Source organism: Heterocephalus glaber, unplaced genomic scaffold, assembly GCF_053883595.1.
Source record: "Heterocephalus glaber isolate CG9 unplaced genomic scaffold, H.glaber_assembly_v1.0 deba00000071, whole genome shotgun sequence".
In the NCBI taxonomy this organism is placed as follows: domain Eukaryota; kingdom Metazoa; phylum Chordata; class Mammalia; order Rodentia; family Bathyergidae; genus Heterocephalus; species Heterocephalus glaber.
The window spans coordinates 17,962,431-17,981,011 of NW_028258137.1; the positions used below are offsets into that span (position 1 = coordinate 17,962,431).

The 18,581-nt window shown below is 42.6% G+C and overlaps 2 protein-coding genes across 22 annotated transcripts in view; both read right to left on the minus strand.

The window, feature by feature from the left end:
* The window catches only part of Nfatc3 (nuclear factor of activated T cells 3), a 122,846-nt gene extending 110,643 nt beyond the window's left edge, over nt 1-12,203 (minus strand). For 2 of the 8 annotated variants that reach the window (XM_087213833.1, XM_087213865.1), the window contains exon 1: nt 11,325-11,772. In XM_087213833.1, the coding sequence (XP_087069959.1) occupies nt 11,325-11,433 (109 nt within the window). In that variant the 5' untranslated portion in view covers nt 11,434-11,772. Of the gene's footprint in view, nt 1-11,324 lie in introns of all 8 variants that reach the window. The other 6 variants (XM_021256811.2, XM_021256812.2, XM_004842985.3 and 3 more) reach the window with 5 other exon arrangements.
* Nucleotides 12,204-17,200: 4,997 nt separating this feature from the next.
* The window catches only part of Dus2 (dihydrouridine synthase 2), a 53,967-nt gene continuing 52,586 nt past the window's right edge, over nt 17,201-18,581 (minus strand). For all 14 annotated transcript variants that reach the window (XM_087214732.1, XM_087214659.1, XM_087214690.1 and 11 more), the window contains 2 exons: nt 18,217-18,290; nt 17,201-18,006 (listed from right to left, as the gene is read on the minus strand). In XM_087214732.1, the coding sequence (XP_087070858.1) occupies nt 17,772-18,006; nt 18,217-18,290 (309 nt within the window). In that variant the 3' untranslated portion in view covers nt 17,201-17,771. The remainder of the gene's footprint in view (nt 18,007-18,216; nt 18,291-18,581) is intronic.

Consider the following 18,581-nt stretch of genomic DNA (forward strand, 5'->3'; position numbering starts at 1 on the left):
ATATATGTATTTAGGGTGATACTGGGGATTGAACCCAGGGACTTCTTCACACTAAGCTGCATTCTGAGATCATTCATTCATTTTTATTTTTTTGAGACAGAGTCTTGCTATGTAATTCAGGCTGGCCTTGGACTTACTATGTATTCCAGACTGTCCTGGAACTTGGAGCAATCCTCTTGCCTCAGCCTCCTGAGTGCTGGGAATATAGGTGTGCACCACCACAACCAGCTCATTCTTTTTTTTGGTACTGGGATTCAAACTCAGGACCTTGTGCTTTCGAGGCAGGCCCAGCATCACTGAGCTAAATCCCTGGCTCATTCATTTATTTTTGAGACAGTCTCATTAAATTGTTAACCTGCTCAGGCTGGGCTCAAACATTCTATTCTCTTGCCTCAGCATCTTCGTAGCTGGGATTACAGGAATGTGCAACCACACCCAGGTAAAAATGTTCTAAATTTTTAGGGCTGGGGATGTAGCTCAGTGGTAGAGTACATGGTTAGCGTGTTCAAGGGCCCGAGTTCAATCTCCAGCACCAAAAACGTAAAAATAAAAAGTCTGCAAGACCACAAAACATTCTAAACATGGGACAGAAAGGGAGCACTAAAGAGAAAGTGAAAGTTCTTATTAGTAAATTGCCTAAAACCTAAAATAGGTTGGGAGGTGTGGCTCAGGGCAAGTATGCTTAGCACATGTGAGGTCCATGGTTCAATCCCCGGCACCAAATGAAACAAACCGACCCCTAATAACACCTCTAGACGTACAAGGAAACAAGAAGAAAATGCTCCAAAGAGCCAAATTTAAATCTAGCACAGAAAGAGGTGTAGTATCTTCTACTCATCTGGCTGTATCACCACTACTATTTTAAAATTTCTAGAGCAGGCAAGAGTTAAGAAGTACAACTTCAAGACAGTCTATAAAACATAAAACATGTGGATGTCAGAAGCAGTTGAGACAAATGAGTGGAGGGAAAGGTGCCATGAAAAAGAAACAAAAATTTAAGGTGATAACTTTTTTTTTTGTACCGGGGATTGAACTTGGGTCTTTGCATTTGTGAGGCAGGCAGTGGAATCAAGGTGATAACTTGGATAGTAATTTAAATGGAACACAATGGTGAAAACCTTTGAGGAGAGAGAATCTAGAAAAGAAAGAGCAGAAACTGAAGATAATCTGAGCTGTGACTTCCAAAACTCAGTTTGGGAAATAAAATATGAAGAGAAAACTAGACAAATCAAAGTGACCAAAACTTTTACTTTGGCCATGGGGCAGAGAGAAAGGAAGAAATACAAATCATTTTCAAGAAATGGTGGCCACTGTGTTTTCTCTTGCATGGTGGTCCACCTTCACACTATAAGTTGTACTTCTTTTCCTACTTTTACTTGCCCCAAACTTGCTCTGCAGAACCTGGTTTTTTCCTACCTTTAATAAAACTTTGCTACCATTTAAAAAAAAGTGGCAAAATTTACCAAAAAATCCATAAAACGATAGCCATAAGTAATTCAATTTTTTAAAAACCAGCTCAGTAGTACAGCACTTGTGCTCAGTATCACAAAACATTATCTCTTTATAGTTTTATCAGTTTACACATCTTAATATCCTTACTAGTTTTAATTAAAACTATGAAACTATCTCCTAGCATTTTGTTTTTCAAACTAAAGGTTGTAAGTGATCGATTAGTGAGGTGAGACAAGTTTTTAATATACTGAAAAAGAAAATGTCAGCATAATGCCACAGACTAAACACTGTCTTGTATGGAACTTCTCAGTTTTGTGTGTATGAACATTTATGTGCACTGGGTTGAAACAAAAGTATTTCTTAACTCTGGATCATGGGCAAAAAGGATTGAAACTGTATGACTGAAGCTTTCAAACATAGCTAAAAGGGAGTGTAATACAACTCCATTTACCTATTTAAAAAAAAAGTTTGCTGGGCTGGGGATGTAGCTCAGTGGCGCTGCACCTGCCTGGCAAGCCTAAGGTCCTGAGTTCCATCCCTGGTACTGAAGAAAAAAAAAAGTTTACCTTTAAAAAAAAAAAAATTGGGACAGGATCTCACTAAGTCACTAAACTCCCTAGATTGGACTTGAACTTGAACTTGCCATCTTCCTGTCTCAGGCTCTAGGAGTGCTGGGCTTACAGGTTTGTACTACCCTGCCTGGCTTAGTTTTAGCAACTGTCTTTTTTTTTTTTGAATGTTTTATTTTTCTTCAATGTTATTTTTACTGACACCTTTACTGAAAGGAAATGAAAACTGTAAAGAAGTGTTGATAAGAGAGGATATCAAGTTCCCTTAAACCTCTTACAGTACAATCAAAAATTTAAAAGCAACATTTAGGCCGGGGATTTAGCTCAGTGGTTCCAGCGCCTGCCCTGCAAGTCCAAGGTCCCGAGTTCGATCCTCAGTACCAAAAAAGCCAAAACAAAACTAACCAACTAAATAAATAAATAAAAGCAACATTTCGATAAAACTTTCTATATTTCCCCCAGATTTTCTTTATATAAAGGACAAGGTTAAAACTATATTCCTTAATATTCAATATAGCCGGGGATTTAGCTCAGTGGTGTCACCGCCTGCCTCACAAGCTCAAGGTCCCGAGTTCGATCCCTGGTGGAAAAAAAAAAATTCAATACAATCTCACAAATGACAAAATCTGGTATGTATTTCACACCTTATTTGTTTTGAAATGTTCATAAATCTAAAGAATTTATGTCTATTATCTCTTTTTAAATTAAAATAGTATCTATCCATAAATTGCTTTTATTTCTCATTAAATGAGGACAGTCATTAACATATTAATAACAGATATGTTTATTATTACATATCCATCAGTGCAGCTTTCAATACCACTTAAAGCATGCATATTGGCCTAGAGACAATCAGTTTTCCAGTGCTTCTTATTTGATACACATTACTACAAAGCCATTATAAATTACTGAGGAAGTATCTGGTTAAAACAAACAAACAAACAATAAGTCATACTGCCCATATAAATAAACTTTTGTTATTAAACAAGAGTTTAACAGTCTTTATCTGTTCCTATGTTAACTGGAAAACATCATGGATGTACTGACATACTTTTTACACTGGTATAACCTTGTATAATTTTTGCAGATAGTTTTATAGTCATTCTTTATTGTATTGAAGCAGGTAGTTTGATGAACAGATTGTACTCAATTTATGAAAGTCCAACAAACCTCTAAATATTTTAAATTAAACCAATTATCAATAAAAAAAATCCCACTGAGACAAATAATTTTTTGACTTCCCCCTCCTTTTTTTTGCAATTTCTATCTTACTCATGGCTGTGCAATAATTCTCTCAAATTAAGGTGCTAAAAGGGCAAGGCACTCCCACTGAAAGTGTTCTAAGAATAATTTACATTTCAGACAGTGCATACATTTCTTATGTTTATTAACTTAATGTCTTTATCACTTAAAACCACAAAGAAATACATTATACAATTACAGAAATGATGTACCCCACAAAATGCTTTTAAACTTAGTGCTTTTGTAGTTAGTTCCTAACATCTCTAGCAGTAAAATAACTCAATATGGCTTGGTATAAATGCATAGGTTAAATGTAATTTTTCTTGTCTTCTCCTCCCTTTTTGAGACAGGGTCTCACTATGTAGTCCAGGCTTGCCTCAAACTTGCTACCATCTTACCAAATCCTCCCGAGTGTTGGGATTACAGGTGTGTGCCACCACATCCAGCTCAGTATGTCTAGTATCCTTGTGAGTTAATCTGTCGATTATATATTAAGATTTAAAATGTCTTAAAATTAAGAGCAACTTCTGTAGCTTCATTTCACCATGAATAAATTCAAAAGTTCAAATGACAAAACTTAAAACTAGTAAACGGGCTTTGTAAATCAGCCACACTACTAATTTTATTTTCATTTGTTATAAATTTTAAAAATTGTATGCAACAGTAAAGCCTATTAACTTTACAATGTTATATTATTATTATTTTTTTTTTTGGTACCAGGGATCGAACTCGGGTCCTTGCACTTACAATGTTATTTTTAAAAGTGAATAGTTTTCCTATCTTAATCTAGCACCTTACAGTTTGAAGAGCTTTTTAGTGCCAGTTTTTAAACTTTATTGTATATGCCCATATGTCCATCATCTAGCTTTAATAACTTCTAAATGCCTTTAAAAAAATTTTAACAATCTATACTGTAAGATTCTTTAAAAAAGCAATACTGAAAAATATTTATAATTGAGTACAACCCAGAACAGTCCACTAAAATGTTCTCACCAATGACTGCCTTGTTACAGATAAAATGCTTTTAGAAATATTTTACATATGATACAAGCCAACATTACTGAAAAAAGTTATGAGAGAATTAATCTGAAATTAACCCAATTTCACAGCTCAATCTTATTTTTAATTAAAATATGTGGTAAAGCTAATTAAACATAACCCAAAATTAAGAAATTAAAAAATTTTAAGATACTGAACTACATATTTTAGATGTTAAAACTCGGACTTGCTGCTGTAACATGCATTAGACGTACTGGAACTACATTTTTTAGGAAAATGAAACCTTCTAGCTACTTCTTCAGCGTACCTGGAATTTTCAGGCTTTCACAGACCTACTTGTAGCTCCTTTTCACATACGAATACCAATATATTAACCAGAATTGTCCAAATAAGTAAATCTCAATTATTGATAAGCACTCCCTATACTATTTAAATCTTTTTTTTTTTTTGGTACCGGGGATCAAACTCGGGTCCTTGTGCTTGCGCAGCAGGCAGGGAAACCACTGAGCTAAATCCCTGGCCCCTATACTATTTAAATCTTATAGCTCCAATTATTCTTCTCTCCAAGTTTGTTAAATTCAGACAAACAGGTGAGAGTCATGATATAAATATATAAGCATTACCAGAAATGAGGAAATAATATGCAGATTCATACTATGTTTGAGTTAAAATGATGGCTGTTAAAAAAGCTTGCTCCTGCTTGTGACTCTTCTAACCCTCCCTGAATAAACTTAACTCTTCTTAAATTCCACTGTTACTTGAACCTCATGTGGCACGCCTGGGCAAATTTGATGACTTGGATTTAGTTTTAGAAGCCAGGCTTACTGCCAAATCTGCTGTGTTTACTCCCCTAACCCACCAGGACAGCTTTAGATAGATAACACTTCCCTTATTTATGCTACTGTCTGAGCAGTCACACTACCACTTACTATCAAATAAGGCGCAACATACTCAGGTTTTTCCTCTCTCTCTGAGCCTCTCAGTCCCTCTTATTGTCACTGTCTGTCTGTCTGTCTGTCTCTCTCTCTCTCTCTCTCTACTAGGGATTAAATCCAAGGGTTCTCTACCACTGAGCAACATCCCCAGCCCCTTTTAAATTGCCCTGCCCTGGGCTCCAATATGTGATCCTCCTGCTTCAGTTTCCCAGTAGCTGAGATTACAGGTATGTGTGTTAGGTGCCACCCCCTTTTGGTGTTACTGGGGATTGAACCCCAGTCCTTGCACTGACACCCCAGTCCTTTTAAAATTTAAGACAGAGTTTCACTAACTTGTTAAATTGCCCAGTCTGGGCTTGAACTTGAAGCCCCAGCCTCCCAGAGTGCTGGGATTACAAGTGTGTGCCACCACCACATCTAGATCCTATTTTTTAAAAGTAAGGTGCCTTTACTATACTGGGGCTTCCTCAATCCCACACCTATTTAAAATAAAACATTACCATAGTAAATCAATCCACTTCTCATGTAGCAACGATGAGAAGGAAATTGGGAATATAACTCATCATCTCTTAAAAGGTTTCTATTTTATATACCAGTATTTGACTATCTCTCGTAAAAAATGAAGACTACATTTTCTCACCAAAAATATCCTTCTGATTACACTTCATTAAAATATAAACAAGAGAGCAAACCTCAAGAACAGCTTGGGCCAGGTGTGGTGATGCACACCTGTAGTCTAAGCACTCAAGAGGCTGAAGCAGGATGACTCACAAGTTCGAGGCCAACCTGGGCTACATAGTATAAGGCCAGCTTGAACTGCGTAGTGAATCCCTGTCTCAAAACAAAGAAAGAAAGCCAGGGATTTAGCTCAGTGGTTTCGCTGCCTGCTGCGCAAGCACAAGGACCCGAGTTCGATCCCTTGTACCAAAAAAAAAAAACCAAAGAAACAAAGAAACCCAGCTTAGACTGTGCCTTCAATAAAAACATATACAACTTTACAGAAAATTTATTGTTGCTGCAGAAAGAAAAGTCGTCATAATAATATTATATTAATATTATAATATATTATATTATTGTTAATAAATTGATTTTACAATTAATACTTAAATGCCCATAAAAATACAAGTCTTCCTGAACCCCTACAATGTCTTGGGCGTGTTCATTTGTATTCATGTTTTTTAACAAAAAATGACAGTAAAACCGGTAATAGTTCAGAAAATATGCCAAAATATTCTGCTGTATGGGAAAACTGGAAAACCTAAGAAAGCCAAGAAAAATCAAAACTCTTACAATAATGAATCTATTAATAAAACAATGACACTGACCCTTTAAAAAATTTTTTTTTGGCAGTTGTGGGGATTGAACCCAGGGCATTCACCTGAGCTACATCCTCAGGCTGGTTTTCCTTCTTTTTAAAGGTTTTGTTTGGGAGATAGGGTCTCCCTAAGTCACCAAATTGCCCAAGCTGGGCTCAAACTTGCCATTCTCCTGCCTCAGCCCTCCAGAGTGTTTTCCTTCCCTAAGTTTTTCCTCATTCTTAACTAAAACACATATGTTCACTAATCTAGATCACAGAATTCTAAAACCTCCAGGAATATCCTTCAACCCCTGTCAGGAAACATGTCAAAGAAACAATATTAAATTATTCTTCCAAGTGAAATGTTTACCACTGACTCAGTCATTTAATACATACATAATCTCACTGCATTCAGGTCTACATAAAATGCTGACCTATAGTATGGAAATACGGATTAGCAACAATCAAATTCTCCTTTATAGTACCAAATGGGCTGTACAAACACACCATTAAATTTCTACAGGGAACCATACAAGCAACTTCCTTTTTCATCCTTATTTAAATATCCAATTATATTTAGAATGATTAGCAAATCAACCACCTTTTTCCACCCTACCAGTCAGTCACAACTTAATTTTAAAAAAAAATAGAAAAACAATTAAAAACGAATGACTTTCTAGCCATGTGTGGTGGCACATGCCTGTGATCTCAGAACTCAGGAGGCTGAAGCAGGAGCACTGCCACCAGCTGGAGGCCAGCCTGGGCTACACAGTGAGTTCAAGTCCAGCCTGACCTACATAGTTGAGACCTTGTCTCAAAGACAAAAACAAAAAAGTCAAATGGCTTTCTTACTTTGTAAAATACAAGAAGAGGTAAAGAACATTGAAAAGAATAAAGACTAGAATTAAGAGGATAGAATAAAAATGTCTAAAACCAAATACTGCAACTCCTGTAAACTAGGTTTATAGGAATCTTTAATCTGTCCCTACTCTTTCAATGTTTTAATGTAGTACCATACAGAGAAGATTTTAGAAAAGAGGAAAAAGACCCAGCTATCCATTATATGTGTCTTTAAAGAAAGGTATATGTTTTTAAAGAAATATTAACTACCACAACTTATAAGAGCATTACTGAGCCAGGACTATGCTCAGAGCTTTAAATATATTATCCCATTTACAAATTATATATGAGACAGTAAATTATAATGAACACATGGATCAAATATCCAAGAACTAGATGAAGTAAAAACACAGTAAACTACAGACAATGATGTAGGAAGTTTCTCAACCTTTACAGTGGCAAATAATAGGATACATTAAATACTTACCTATTTTAAATTCCCTATTTCCTACTGAAATATAATTTGAAGTTAGGTACTGAGAAAAAGTTTAACAAACTACTTTAATTTTAACTGGAAAAATCAGAGCACTGGGAGCTTAAAAAAAAGGACTCTAGTGTCTTAAAAATCTCAGAACATCTCAGAATAATAATAAAAGTCAGAGCCAGGGGTAGTGGTGCATCCCGTAATCTCAGCACCCTGGCAAGCTGAGGCAGGTGGATCACAAGTTCAAGTGTAGTCTGGGCAACTTGGTGACTTAGTAAGATCCCATTTCAAAATGAAAAAAGAAAAAGAAAAAGAAAAAAAGAATTGAGATGTAACTCCATGCAAAGGCTGTGTTCAAACTCCAGTACCACAAAAAATAATTTAATTAACTAAATAAAATAAAGTCAGTCAAAAAGTCAGTCACAAAGGTATTCAATGTTATCAAGTATAACAAATCATTTAAAGTGTACTTTAACAAACTTGCTTAGGACAATCACTAAATTCAGTGTCTTAAGTTGTCTTCACTTTCCATCTCCTCCTCCCATCAAGTATTGTCCCCTGTCAGGCACATGTGGTGGCACACCGCTGTAATCCCAGCGCTCAGAGTGAGACTGTCTCCAAACAAACAAACAAAAAACCCCCAAAAACCCTCCAAAACAAAACAAAAAACTGTCCCCAGTGTGGAAATATAGATATTCTATAAGTACTCTCTAACCTGGGATATAAATTCACATTGGCCAAAATTACCAAAAAGTGCTATTTCATGGAACTAACCAATAAAACCCAAAGAATGGAAACAATCCTCATCAACTTCCTCAACTATGAAAAAATAGTGAGTACTGACTCAATTTAAGTGGTATTTACTAATTCATTAGACAAATAATCAGGTGCCTGCTATGTAATGGCACTATGCCAAACATTGATAATACCAGATATAGACATTATCCATGCTCTCAAGGAACTTCCATTCCAAAGGCAAAGAACCCTCAACCAAGTAAAAACACTGATAGAACTCAGCACTCATGTGAATTCTACTAAGCAAGTTTATTCTTATGGCCTACTTCTGCATATACCTTCCCAGAACCATTTAGTTAATCCACTTAACTCTTTCAAATTACATACTATACTCATATTTATGCTTATTAAAATGAGAACTAATTTTGTGAACAAATAATTCTGAAAACTTAGCTTTGACTACATTACACATATTTCTCAACAGAATTTAAAAATTAGCTGCTTGGTGTTAATAGTAGCACTATTCACAACAGCCAAAAGGTACAAACAGCCCAAATGTCCATCAATAGATGAAAGGATAAACATTGTGGCATGCATGTATATATAGGTACACAATGGACTATTATTCCGATACATGCTACCAAGTACATAAACCATGAAAACATTAAATTAAGTTAAAGAAGTGACAAAGGGTCACATATTACATGATTTCATTAACATGAAATATCCAGAATAAGTAAATCCACAGAGACAGAAACCAGATGTTGGTTGCTAAAGGGTGGGAGGGAAGAAGGGGTAATGGAGAACAGGGTTTTAATGGGTACAGCCAGGGTTTTCTTTTGGGGTAAAGAAAATGTTTCAGAGCTCAATTTAGTAGTGGTCACACAACACTGTGAATGTCAATAGATTATGGTTGACTTATTCATATGTATTTTCACCTTAGTAAAAAACTTTTAAAAATTATCTGCTATAAGACTTTAAAGTGGACTTTTTCTCATAAATAAAATTGCTGATGTTTACCTTTGAGAATTTTAATTATAAATCAAATTACAAACCTGAACTGAATTCCTTCTAGATGATCCTCTCCCACTCCATTCTAGGGACTGAACTCAAGAGCTCTCTTCCATTATGCTATATACCCACACATTCCCAGCCCTTCTATTTTTGTTTTGATGCAGAATCTCACTGAATTGCCCCCAACTAAACTCAAATTTATGATCCTGCTGCTTCAATTTCTGGAGGTATGCAACACCATGCCTAGCTTAGTCAACACCTTTACCGATCACATATTTAGTATATAGTGGTTTCCAAGTTTGTGCCTGTGAAAAAGTGTGATATCAACTGTTTATCTTCTTTTTAAATTTTTTCCTCCAATTCTAATTTTTATTAGTACATGTTTTAAAATATTCAAACAAGTTTTTTTTTATTTTGTCCAGTCCCAATCACATAAGTACAAGTCAATGACACCCTCTCCACAAATACCACTTTTCCTGTTTCTTCCTTATAAAATACCCTACACAATTCAATCTGCCTAGAAGTACAGTTATTTAGGTGTGTGTCTATTTCCCAAACTGAGAAGTCTCAGGGTTTTTTGCATCAATAAAACACTACAAAGTACCAAACAGTATCTTCAACACAGATGCTTAAATAGTATTAGTGAAACTGAAAATAAACACAGGCATAGCTATTATAAATCACGTATCATATTGAAAAAGACATCTAACAAGTACTGATTAAAGACTACTGATAAGAGATGTACTGTTCCGCCAAGCAAATTCTTATGCCTCACCTTTAATGTAAGTTTTTCAATGCAAATCTGGAGAACAATCTACTTACTGAACATCAATACAAAAACATTCACCAAAAACATTCGAAAGTAATTCTCCTAATACCCGGAAAGAATAAATAGGGATCACCCTTATCCATCACCGTTTTGAAGTTCGTCTGCAAATGTAATAGGGAAACTGAACTTAATGAACAACAGTATTCCAAACCAGGTCACAGGAGAGCTCTAGTCCCCAGTCATCTTGTTTCTATTTCCTGATTGGTCTGACTTGCAAGCATTATGGTGCCCAGCTTTTCCAATTTAAGAGAGATCTTTTAAATTATCTCCTAAGGAGAGTGTTTTCGTAAAACAAAAATTGACTTCCTGAACTCTGAAGGAGAACTGGGAAAAACCATCCCCCTCTTTAAATAATACTTCCGAAATACTGCTCAAGCAAGAAAACTCAGTTTGCAGAAAAGTCCCCTTCCAGTTAACTTCGAATTAACTGTGGGACATAAACTTGCACAATTGGAAGTCGAAATCATTACTTCCCTAACAAAATAGGTTTTTAAAAACATGTACACAAATTTTAAGGGAATTTTACACTTCAAAAATGAGCATCTTTCAAATAAAGACTTTTTAGAACCACCTAGAATAGATGAAAAACCAAATGCGCCTAAGAGCTTCACAGAAACCTTTTCTCTGCAACATACTGGCAACGCAGCGACAACCACACGCCACTTGGGCAGCGGTCCCGACCCTCGGCCTCCAAACCTTGCGTCCACTAGCCACCGGAGTCTGAGCAAGTTCCCCACTAGTTTGGTTGCAGCCACTTCTACGTCGCAGCAACCCACACGCTGCCTCAGTGATTTACATCCATTTTCATTCACCACGCGCACACAGTCGATGTTACCAGTCCCCGAACAACCAGGGGACCCGGGAAAGGGCGAGATGGCGAGAGAGAGCAGAGCGGACGCTTCTAGGTCCCGCCCGGCCCGGCACCCACCTGCAGGCCGCGAGCCCGGGGGCGGCGGCGGCGGCGCCGGCGCCCCGTCCTCGCCAAAGACGAGTTTGAAGTCGAGCTCGTCGTGGGCGCCACAGTTTGCAGTAGTCATCGGCTTGGTACGGGGTACTGCAGCTCCTCCTCAAGCAGCAGCAGCGGCAGCGGCGGCGGCGGCTCCTCAGCGCCGCTTCATGCCGGGCCGCGCCGGCCAGGAGTTCGTGGCTCCTTCGCAAACTTTCCGGGCGGGGCCCGCGACGACGAGCGTTCCGTTCCGTTCCGAACTAAAAAGTTGGCCGTGGGCCGATCCGCACAGTGAGCCACCACAGCCAGCCACTGGTGCAGACGCTATCACCGACGCCTTAGCCAAGATTCCCCGCGGTTCCCCCCCCCCCAAGTCGCCACCACCGGCGCGCTCCAGCGCCGCGCAGCGCGTCTGACCCCGCCCCGTGCTGCTCGCCCATCCGGGCCGGCTGTCCATAGGCCACTGGTTCCGTGGACAAGCCAGGGGGCCCCGCCCCCATGTCGGCCTATCGCGTGACTCTCGGGCGAGAAGAAAGTCACGTGAACACCAAGAGGCAAAGACCCTTGCTTCCTCTTGGGAGTTGTAGTTGGGTGTCGGTGCGCTCCGCCACTTCCTGCAAACCCGACAGGTGTACAGCCGACTTATAGCTTACTCCATTTGGCCTGAAGAACCCACCACAGGCCAACTAAAGATCTCATTTTGGGGTGGCTCTCTTGTCGCGGGAGGCTAGATTTATGGGCTTTGTGGTGGGCGGCCGCGCCGTGTTACTCTGTATGGCCGCGTTTGGAGAACAGCGGGCCGCAGTGTTACCTGGACACTCTCACGCCCCCGACCACCCACCACAACCTCAATGAAGGAGTCCCCAGAGGACGAGGACTGGACTGAGCCAAACAAAGCCTGGATTGTCCTCCCCGTCTCGAGTCAGAACTCGCGATCGCTGCAAACCCTCCCTGCCTTCGCGTTTGTCCTCACTAGCTCGCCCAGGCTGCTGCTCTCCTTGAGGAAAGAATTCGCCTTCTAGACCTCCTCGGAAACCTAGACGCAGGATCTGTGCACAGCTGCAAGTTGAGCAAGCTGAGCCGGAAAGTCCCTTGATTTTGGGTGTTTGTTATTGTTGACAGGGCTGTGTAATTCATGCTCAAACTCGTGGCGATCCTGCCTCAGCCTCCCGAGTGCTGGGGTTTCAGGCACGTGCCAGCACCCTGGCAGGAAAGCCCCGTGTTGAGTTCCCACCACTCAAAGCTCTGTAACCTCTGTATCCCGATAAACAGACACGAAAGCAGGAGGGTTCCAGCCACCCAAAGCAATGGCTGCCAGTGGAAAGTGATATTGCCTGAAGGCCCATTTTCACTCTTGATCCCTCTCCAGGGTGCCTACTTTCCCTTGAGAATAGCCCAAGACACCGCCTCTTGGGGTCAGGGGACACTTGTTTACTCAGGGCTCCAGAGAGGCGCTTGTGTAGATAGGGAGTCCACCGCCTTCTCCAGCTCTATGCCTAGGGCACAGAGCCCAAAGCGCAGTGCATCTCTTAAGTGAGCGTTGCTGGAGGAACCCAGCTATCACACAGGCTTGGGTACTAGCGAGAAGCCTCAGAAATGTCACTCTGAAAGGCTCACAGCAAATACAACACTACCCACAAAAGCCCCTGGGAGAAAGGGATGGAGGGGGAGAATTCCTTGGAGCAGTCTCAGTCATTTCTCAGCTACCAGGAAACCCAACTAGGGAGCCCAACTAGGCCTTCGGTCAGGAGACCAAGCCATGTCTTGAGCATGTGAGATATTCATCTTGGACAGGTTCATTCCTACCCAGTGCTTTGTGCTGTACCTGTGCTGAACCTGGGAGTACTGAGATAAATTAGTATCCTTTCAGGGGGTATTGGAGGTGGGGGGGCCACAAATCTATAATTACTATGCAAAGAGATTAGAGTTTTGCCAGGAGCTCTTAAGTTTCAAAACCTCTGGCTGAAAGGGCCTCCACAAGGTGAGTAGGAATTGGAAACAGGCAAGAGATGAAGAAGGTTTGTTCCAGGCAAAGAATAGATTTCCAAAGACATGGAGACCAGAAAGTACATGCAGTGGCCAGGCGTGGTGGCACACACCTGTAATCCCAGCCCTCAGGAGGCTGTGGCAGGAAGATCAACAGGAGTTAGGGGCCAGCCTGGGCTACACAGTGAGTTCAAGGCCAGCCTGAACTATGTAGAGAGACCCTATCTCAAAAAAAAAAAAAAAAGTACCTGCAGTGGGCAGAAGCAAAGATGAGGCTGGATGAGTGGGCAGAGTGCCATAGGTGACTGTGAGAGGGCCTTGACTTTATTATAAGGGGAGTAGGGAGCTATGAAAGGGTTTAGAGCAGAGGACTTGCAGAAGATAAAAGTAGTCAAGGACAGGGAGCAAATGGCATTGGGTGAGAGGAAAATCCTCAATAAGCTATCCTGTCTTGAAAGGATCTTCAACATTAGGGCCTGACTGGAGAACTTGGAGCACAAAAGCCACACCAGCTCTGAGGTCTCTGCCTCAGACAGGTTGCTGGCCCAAGTGTAGTACCACATATAACACAATCCTGGTATTAGTGTAGGGTCCCCAAACCTTGGCCAGTTTACCTCCCAATCACCATAAAACTTAAAACTAAAGGTTATGTCTCCCTCCCCACTCCCATATACTTACCTTCTAGGTTGTCATCTGAGAGATGTCATCTGAGAAAACGAACCTTTATCCAGGCCATCTTCCTTGCAGACATGAATTCTCCTGAACCAGAGACTCAGCCAGTCAGGCCAGAGGGGAGGCAAGAAGTAGATCTTGGGTCTTTCAACACCCCTAATCCCACCCTACTGGGAAGGGACTGAAGAGAATACATCTGTGTTCCCAGGCACCAAGCATCTAGAGAGTACTTAGAGGGAGTCATGTCATGGGGTGGGTTTCTGGTGTGGGCCAAGCTGATAATCTAACATAAAGTGATGAGGGCTGAGACAAGAGTGGGTGCTGAATGAGGAAGCAAGTCACCACTTTCTAAGAAACTGCAGGTGCACATGCTCCTTAGCCTCATTCCAAAGCTCCTAGAGGTCATCTGACCAGCCTCCAGCCCTTTCTGAGTGTTGTGAAACAGAAACCAGTGCAGCTGATAGAACTACAGGGAGGAAAATGACTGTGGGGGTCTCTGTACTCCCAATCTCCCTTGGGTATGAATACCAGCCAGGACTGAGAATGAAGGAGAGCTATTATCTTTTATCAGCTGCCACAAACCTGCCCCTCCGGCTCCACTGCTGAAGGCCCTCCTGTACCCTCAGAGCCTTGGGATGGTACAGCTTAACTGATTCCAGCCTCTCCTTTCATACTAGGGAATACAGGAGGAGCCTTGGAGGAAAGTTAGAGTTTAGAAAAGTTCTTCCCCTCCATGCCCATGTCTCCTTTGCTCTGAGCTTTTATATTAGTCTTCTAAGCCTGCTCCCACCGCATGCCAACACTGGCCATAGAGGACACAAGGACTGCCCTTGAGCGGGTCCCAATCTGGGCCAAGAGGATAAAACCAGCAAACTACAACCTCAGAAAGTTAGTTGCTGAAGTCAGGACAGGTTGCTGAGAAGACAGGTCAGCACTTTGTCCTCTAACATGAGGCTAAGGGGTTTGGACCTGGTCCAGAGAGCAGTCTTAGAGAGCCAGGGAAGAGATCTGAGCAGGAGAACATGGGATGCCCAAGGCATTCATCTTCATTCCTGCACAAATTCAGTCTTTTTGTTATGCCTTTGGAAGTCCTGCCACCCTCTTTAGCCTTACCCACCCCTCCCTCTCATGCTCATATCAAACCACTCATCTCCAAAATGTGATAAGCTATGGGGAGGGCTTCAAGATGGCTGGAATGGATGCATAAGTACTGTGGCTACTAGCCCAGTGAGGGGTTTGGGAGCCTAAGTTAGGGTGGACATAGTGAGAATGATGGTAAGAGCTTTCAGGCCTGGGGCCTTTCAGTCAGTCTTAGGCTTTGGACAGATCACTTTGAGACCAGGGCAATAAGGTGTGCTTATTAAATGAGATCATCATTTGAGGACCTACGTATGTATCCAGGATCTTTACCAGACATCCTCAGTCAGGGGCAGCCCCTCTCCACTCATTTGCCCTGTGAATGAACCTCTCCCCAGTGTCCTCAGAGGCCCTATACTTTTATCCTCCATCGTGTGTGTGTGTGTGTGTGTGTGTGTGTGTGTGTGTGTATGTGTGTTGTGTTGCTAGGGATCAAATTAGGGCCTCATCCACACCAGGGAAGCTGCCACTACAACTCCAGTTGCTACCTTAATGTCCAGACTTCTGTCTTGGACTCTCCTTTCCCATAGCCCAGAAATGAACCTGACCCTGCTAGGGGGAAGGGCTTCCCCAGAAAAATCACACTGGTGGAAGGGAAGGAAAGGCCTAAGATCAACACCCAGTCCCACCAAGGAGATGAATCTCAGTCCCCACAGCATCATGCCAAGTCCCTAGAGTCCTCCCAGGCATGCCTGGGGTGGGGGAGGGGGGCGCTGTGGGGCCCTTCTGCCTGCCCAAATCTAGTCTGCCATGAGGAAAGGTAAGATCATTTTATTTTATTTATTTATTTTTTGGTACCGGGGATTGAACTCAGGTCCTTGCACTTGCCAAGCAGGCAGTGAAAACACTGAGCTAAATACCTGGCCCAAGGTCATTTTAATTGAAACAATTTTTAGTGAAAAAAAAAAAATCAGAAATAAATTGTGCCAAAAGCTTGGTAGCTGAGACTGGACCAGGACTATATTCCACATAGGGTAGGGGGGCTTTTCTGGGAGCACTAGTCTAGGAAGTGAGGGCAATCTTGGCATGGAGCGACTCCATTAGCCACCCCATCACAGGGCCAGCCTGTTATCTCCCAGCCAGCTTCATAGAGCACAGAGTCAGAGGACAGCTGATTCTACTGTCAGAGAAGGGCCCCTGTGGCAGAGAGGGCTAGATGTGAGATGCTCAAGGTCAGACTGTAAAGCACTGTGGAAGGCAGCTGGGAGTATAGTATCATTATCTGCAAGCACCTAGAAGAGCCTGTGGGGTGGGGGGTGGGGCGGCAGCAGCACCGGCCTAAAACAAAGCCTTATCCCATAAACCCTTGACTCAGAGACCAGGGCCAGGGGCTGCTGGCTTGACACAGAGCCCTGACCCCCTGGGGCTGTGCTGCCACAGAGCCATGAGGCTCACCCCAGGGAGATGTAAGGAAGAGGACCTTGGCCAAAAGGTGAAGCCTTCCCCCAAACAGCCCAGCAAAGGTAAAGACAGGGCAGCATGTTTACAGTGGAGGAAGCTGGGGGTGGGGCTGGGACCTTTGGTCAGAATGCCCCTCCCAGTAAGGGGGCGGGAGGCCCCAAGAGACGTGGTGGTAGCCGTTTGTTTGTTTCTCACTGCCAGGAGGAAATTAAAGAGAATCTGCCACTTCCTTCTGCCCCAAGTGGGGCTGGGGGAGGGGTGTGTATATGCTGTGAATTGCAATAGCCAAATTGCTGTCATCAGCAGCTTCCAGTGCCGCCGCCCCCCGCCCCCCCAGGGCAGGTACCTTATCAGGTCTGACTCCAGCCAGCTGTCAGGCTTAAAGGAGAATCAGAATCAGGGGTCAGGCAGTTTCCTGTTCTCAAGGCAAATACTCCAGTTACCCCTGAACTCACTGGGATGGTCCCTTAGTGGGGCACCAGATGCCCTAGTCCTCCCAGATATTATAGATTGCCATCAGGAAAGTCAACTGATGCCCAGCATCTCAAGTTTCCCATCAATAAAATGAGTTTTAGGACATCTCTGGCTCAGCCCAAGTCAAGTGGGCATGAAAGGTGATAGTCCATTCCCAAGCTCTATCAGACCCACAAGAAAGGACAGAGGACGTGCTTTGGGTTTTATTTTTCTTTCCTTTTCTTTTTTTTGGAGACAGGGTCTTGTTATGTTGTTCAGGCTGGCCTTGAACTCACTATGCAGCTCAGGCTGGCCTTGAACTTGGAGCAATTCTCCTGCCTCAGCTTACTGAGTGCTGAGATTACATGCATGTGCCACTATGCCTGGTGGGACATGCTTTGGGAAGCTCCTTATGGCAGGACACAAGTCTATGTTTGAAGATGCCCAAGGCTGAAGTAGTCAGCTATGGGTGAGGTTAGGGAGTATCTTTATTGCACTGTACCAAAATCAGGTTGAGGAGGTGTTACTTGAAAAGCTTCCTGTTTTCAAAAATATACTCAGGTTGCTGGAAACTTGGTTCTATAACTCAGACCCACCAGGGGAGAAGGGATCTACCCTGGGGTATTCCTTGGCCTGTGCTTCAGGCTAATGGCCTGGACCTGGACCCGTAACTCCTGCCAGTGAATTGTCCAGTGGCATCTGGTTCATCCTCTGGCACCCAAGACCATCTTAGAGCTAAGTCCATGGAGTGAATCACCAGACCAGGGACAGTACTAGTAGTCACCAGCCTTCCAGGGGGCTCTCTTCACCATTGTCCAAGGTTGAAAAGGGCTTCTTGCATAGCTCTCCAGGTGGTACTGGCTTCTGAGTTCTGGGGCCCCCAGGGTCCTGGGCAGGGGCCTCCCACTTGCGCTTGTGCGAGGGGCTCTCCTCACCCAGCTGACCCTCAGGGAGGCCCTGGCTCCGCAGACAGACGATGGCTGCAGTCTGCTCCGCTAGTTTCTTGGACTTGTCCCTGGGCAGACAAAGCACAGGGCAATAAGGTAGGTGTGCAAGTTGCAGGACGAGAGGCTGGGAGGCAAAACTAAGTAAGGGCATCACGTGGGGACACCAATACCCATGCACTGCTTAACCCTCTGTTTTACTACCTGCTTAACCTTCTCAGGCCAATGCTGGATTCAGGTCCCCCATCCCAAGCCTCATGTCCTCTGATGAAGAAACTCACCATAAGGTAGACTGGTACTTTTGTTCTGCAATCGTGACAACAGAGCAGAATAGGCGATCCACAGGTCGTTGAACCTGGTGCAGAGAGAGAGAAGGAAATAGGGCTGGCTGGCCTGGAGGCCAACATGCCACATCTCATCAAAAGTAGATAAAGGGAAGTACTCCCAACCCAAGTCAAATGAAGGCTACTTGATCACATGTTCCTCCCATGCAAAAGTGTCTGGTGCATGGAAAAAAGGCAGACACACAAATTGACAATGATATTGTGTCCACAGTTCTCTCATGGACCTAAGCAAAGGGCTGTCACAGCCTTTTGCTACATATTATGGGGCCTCCTCAAACTAACATCTGGATGTCCCCCAAATG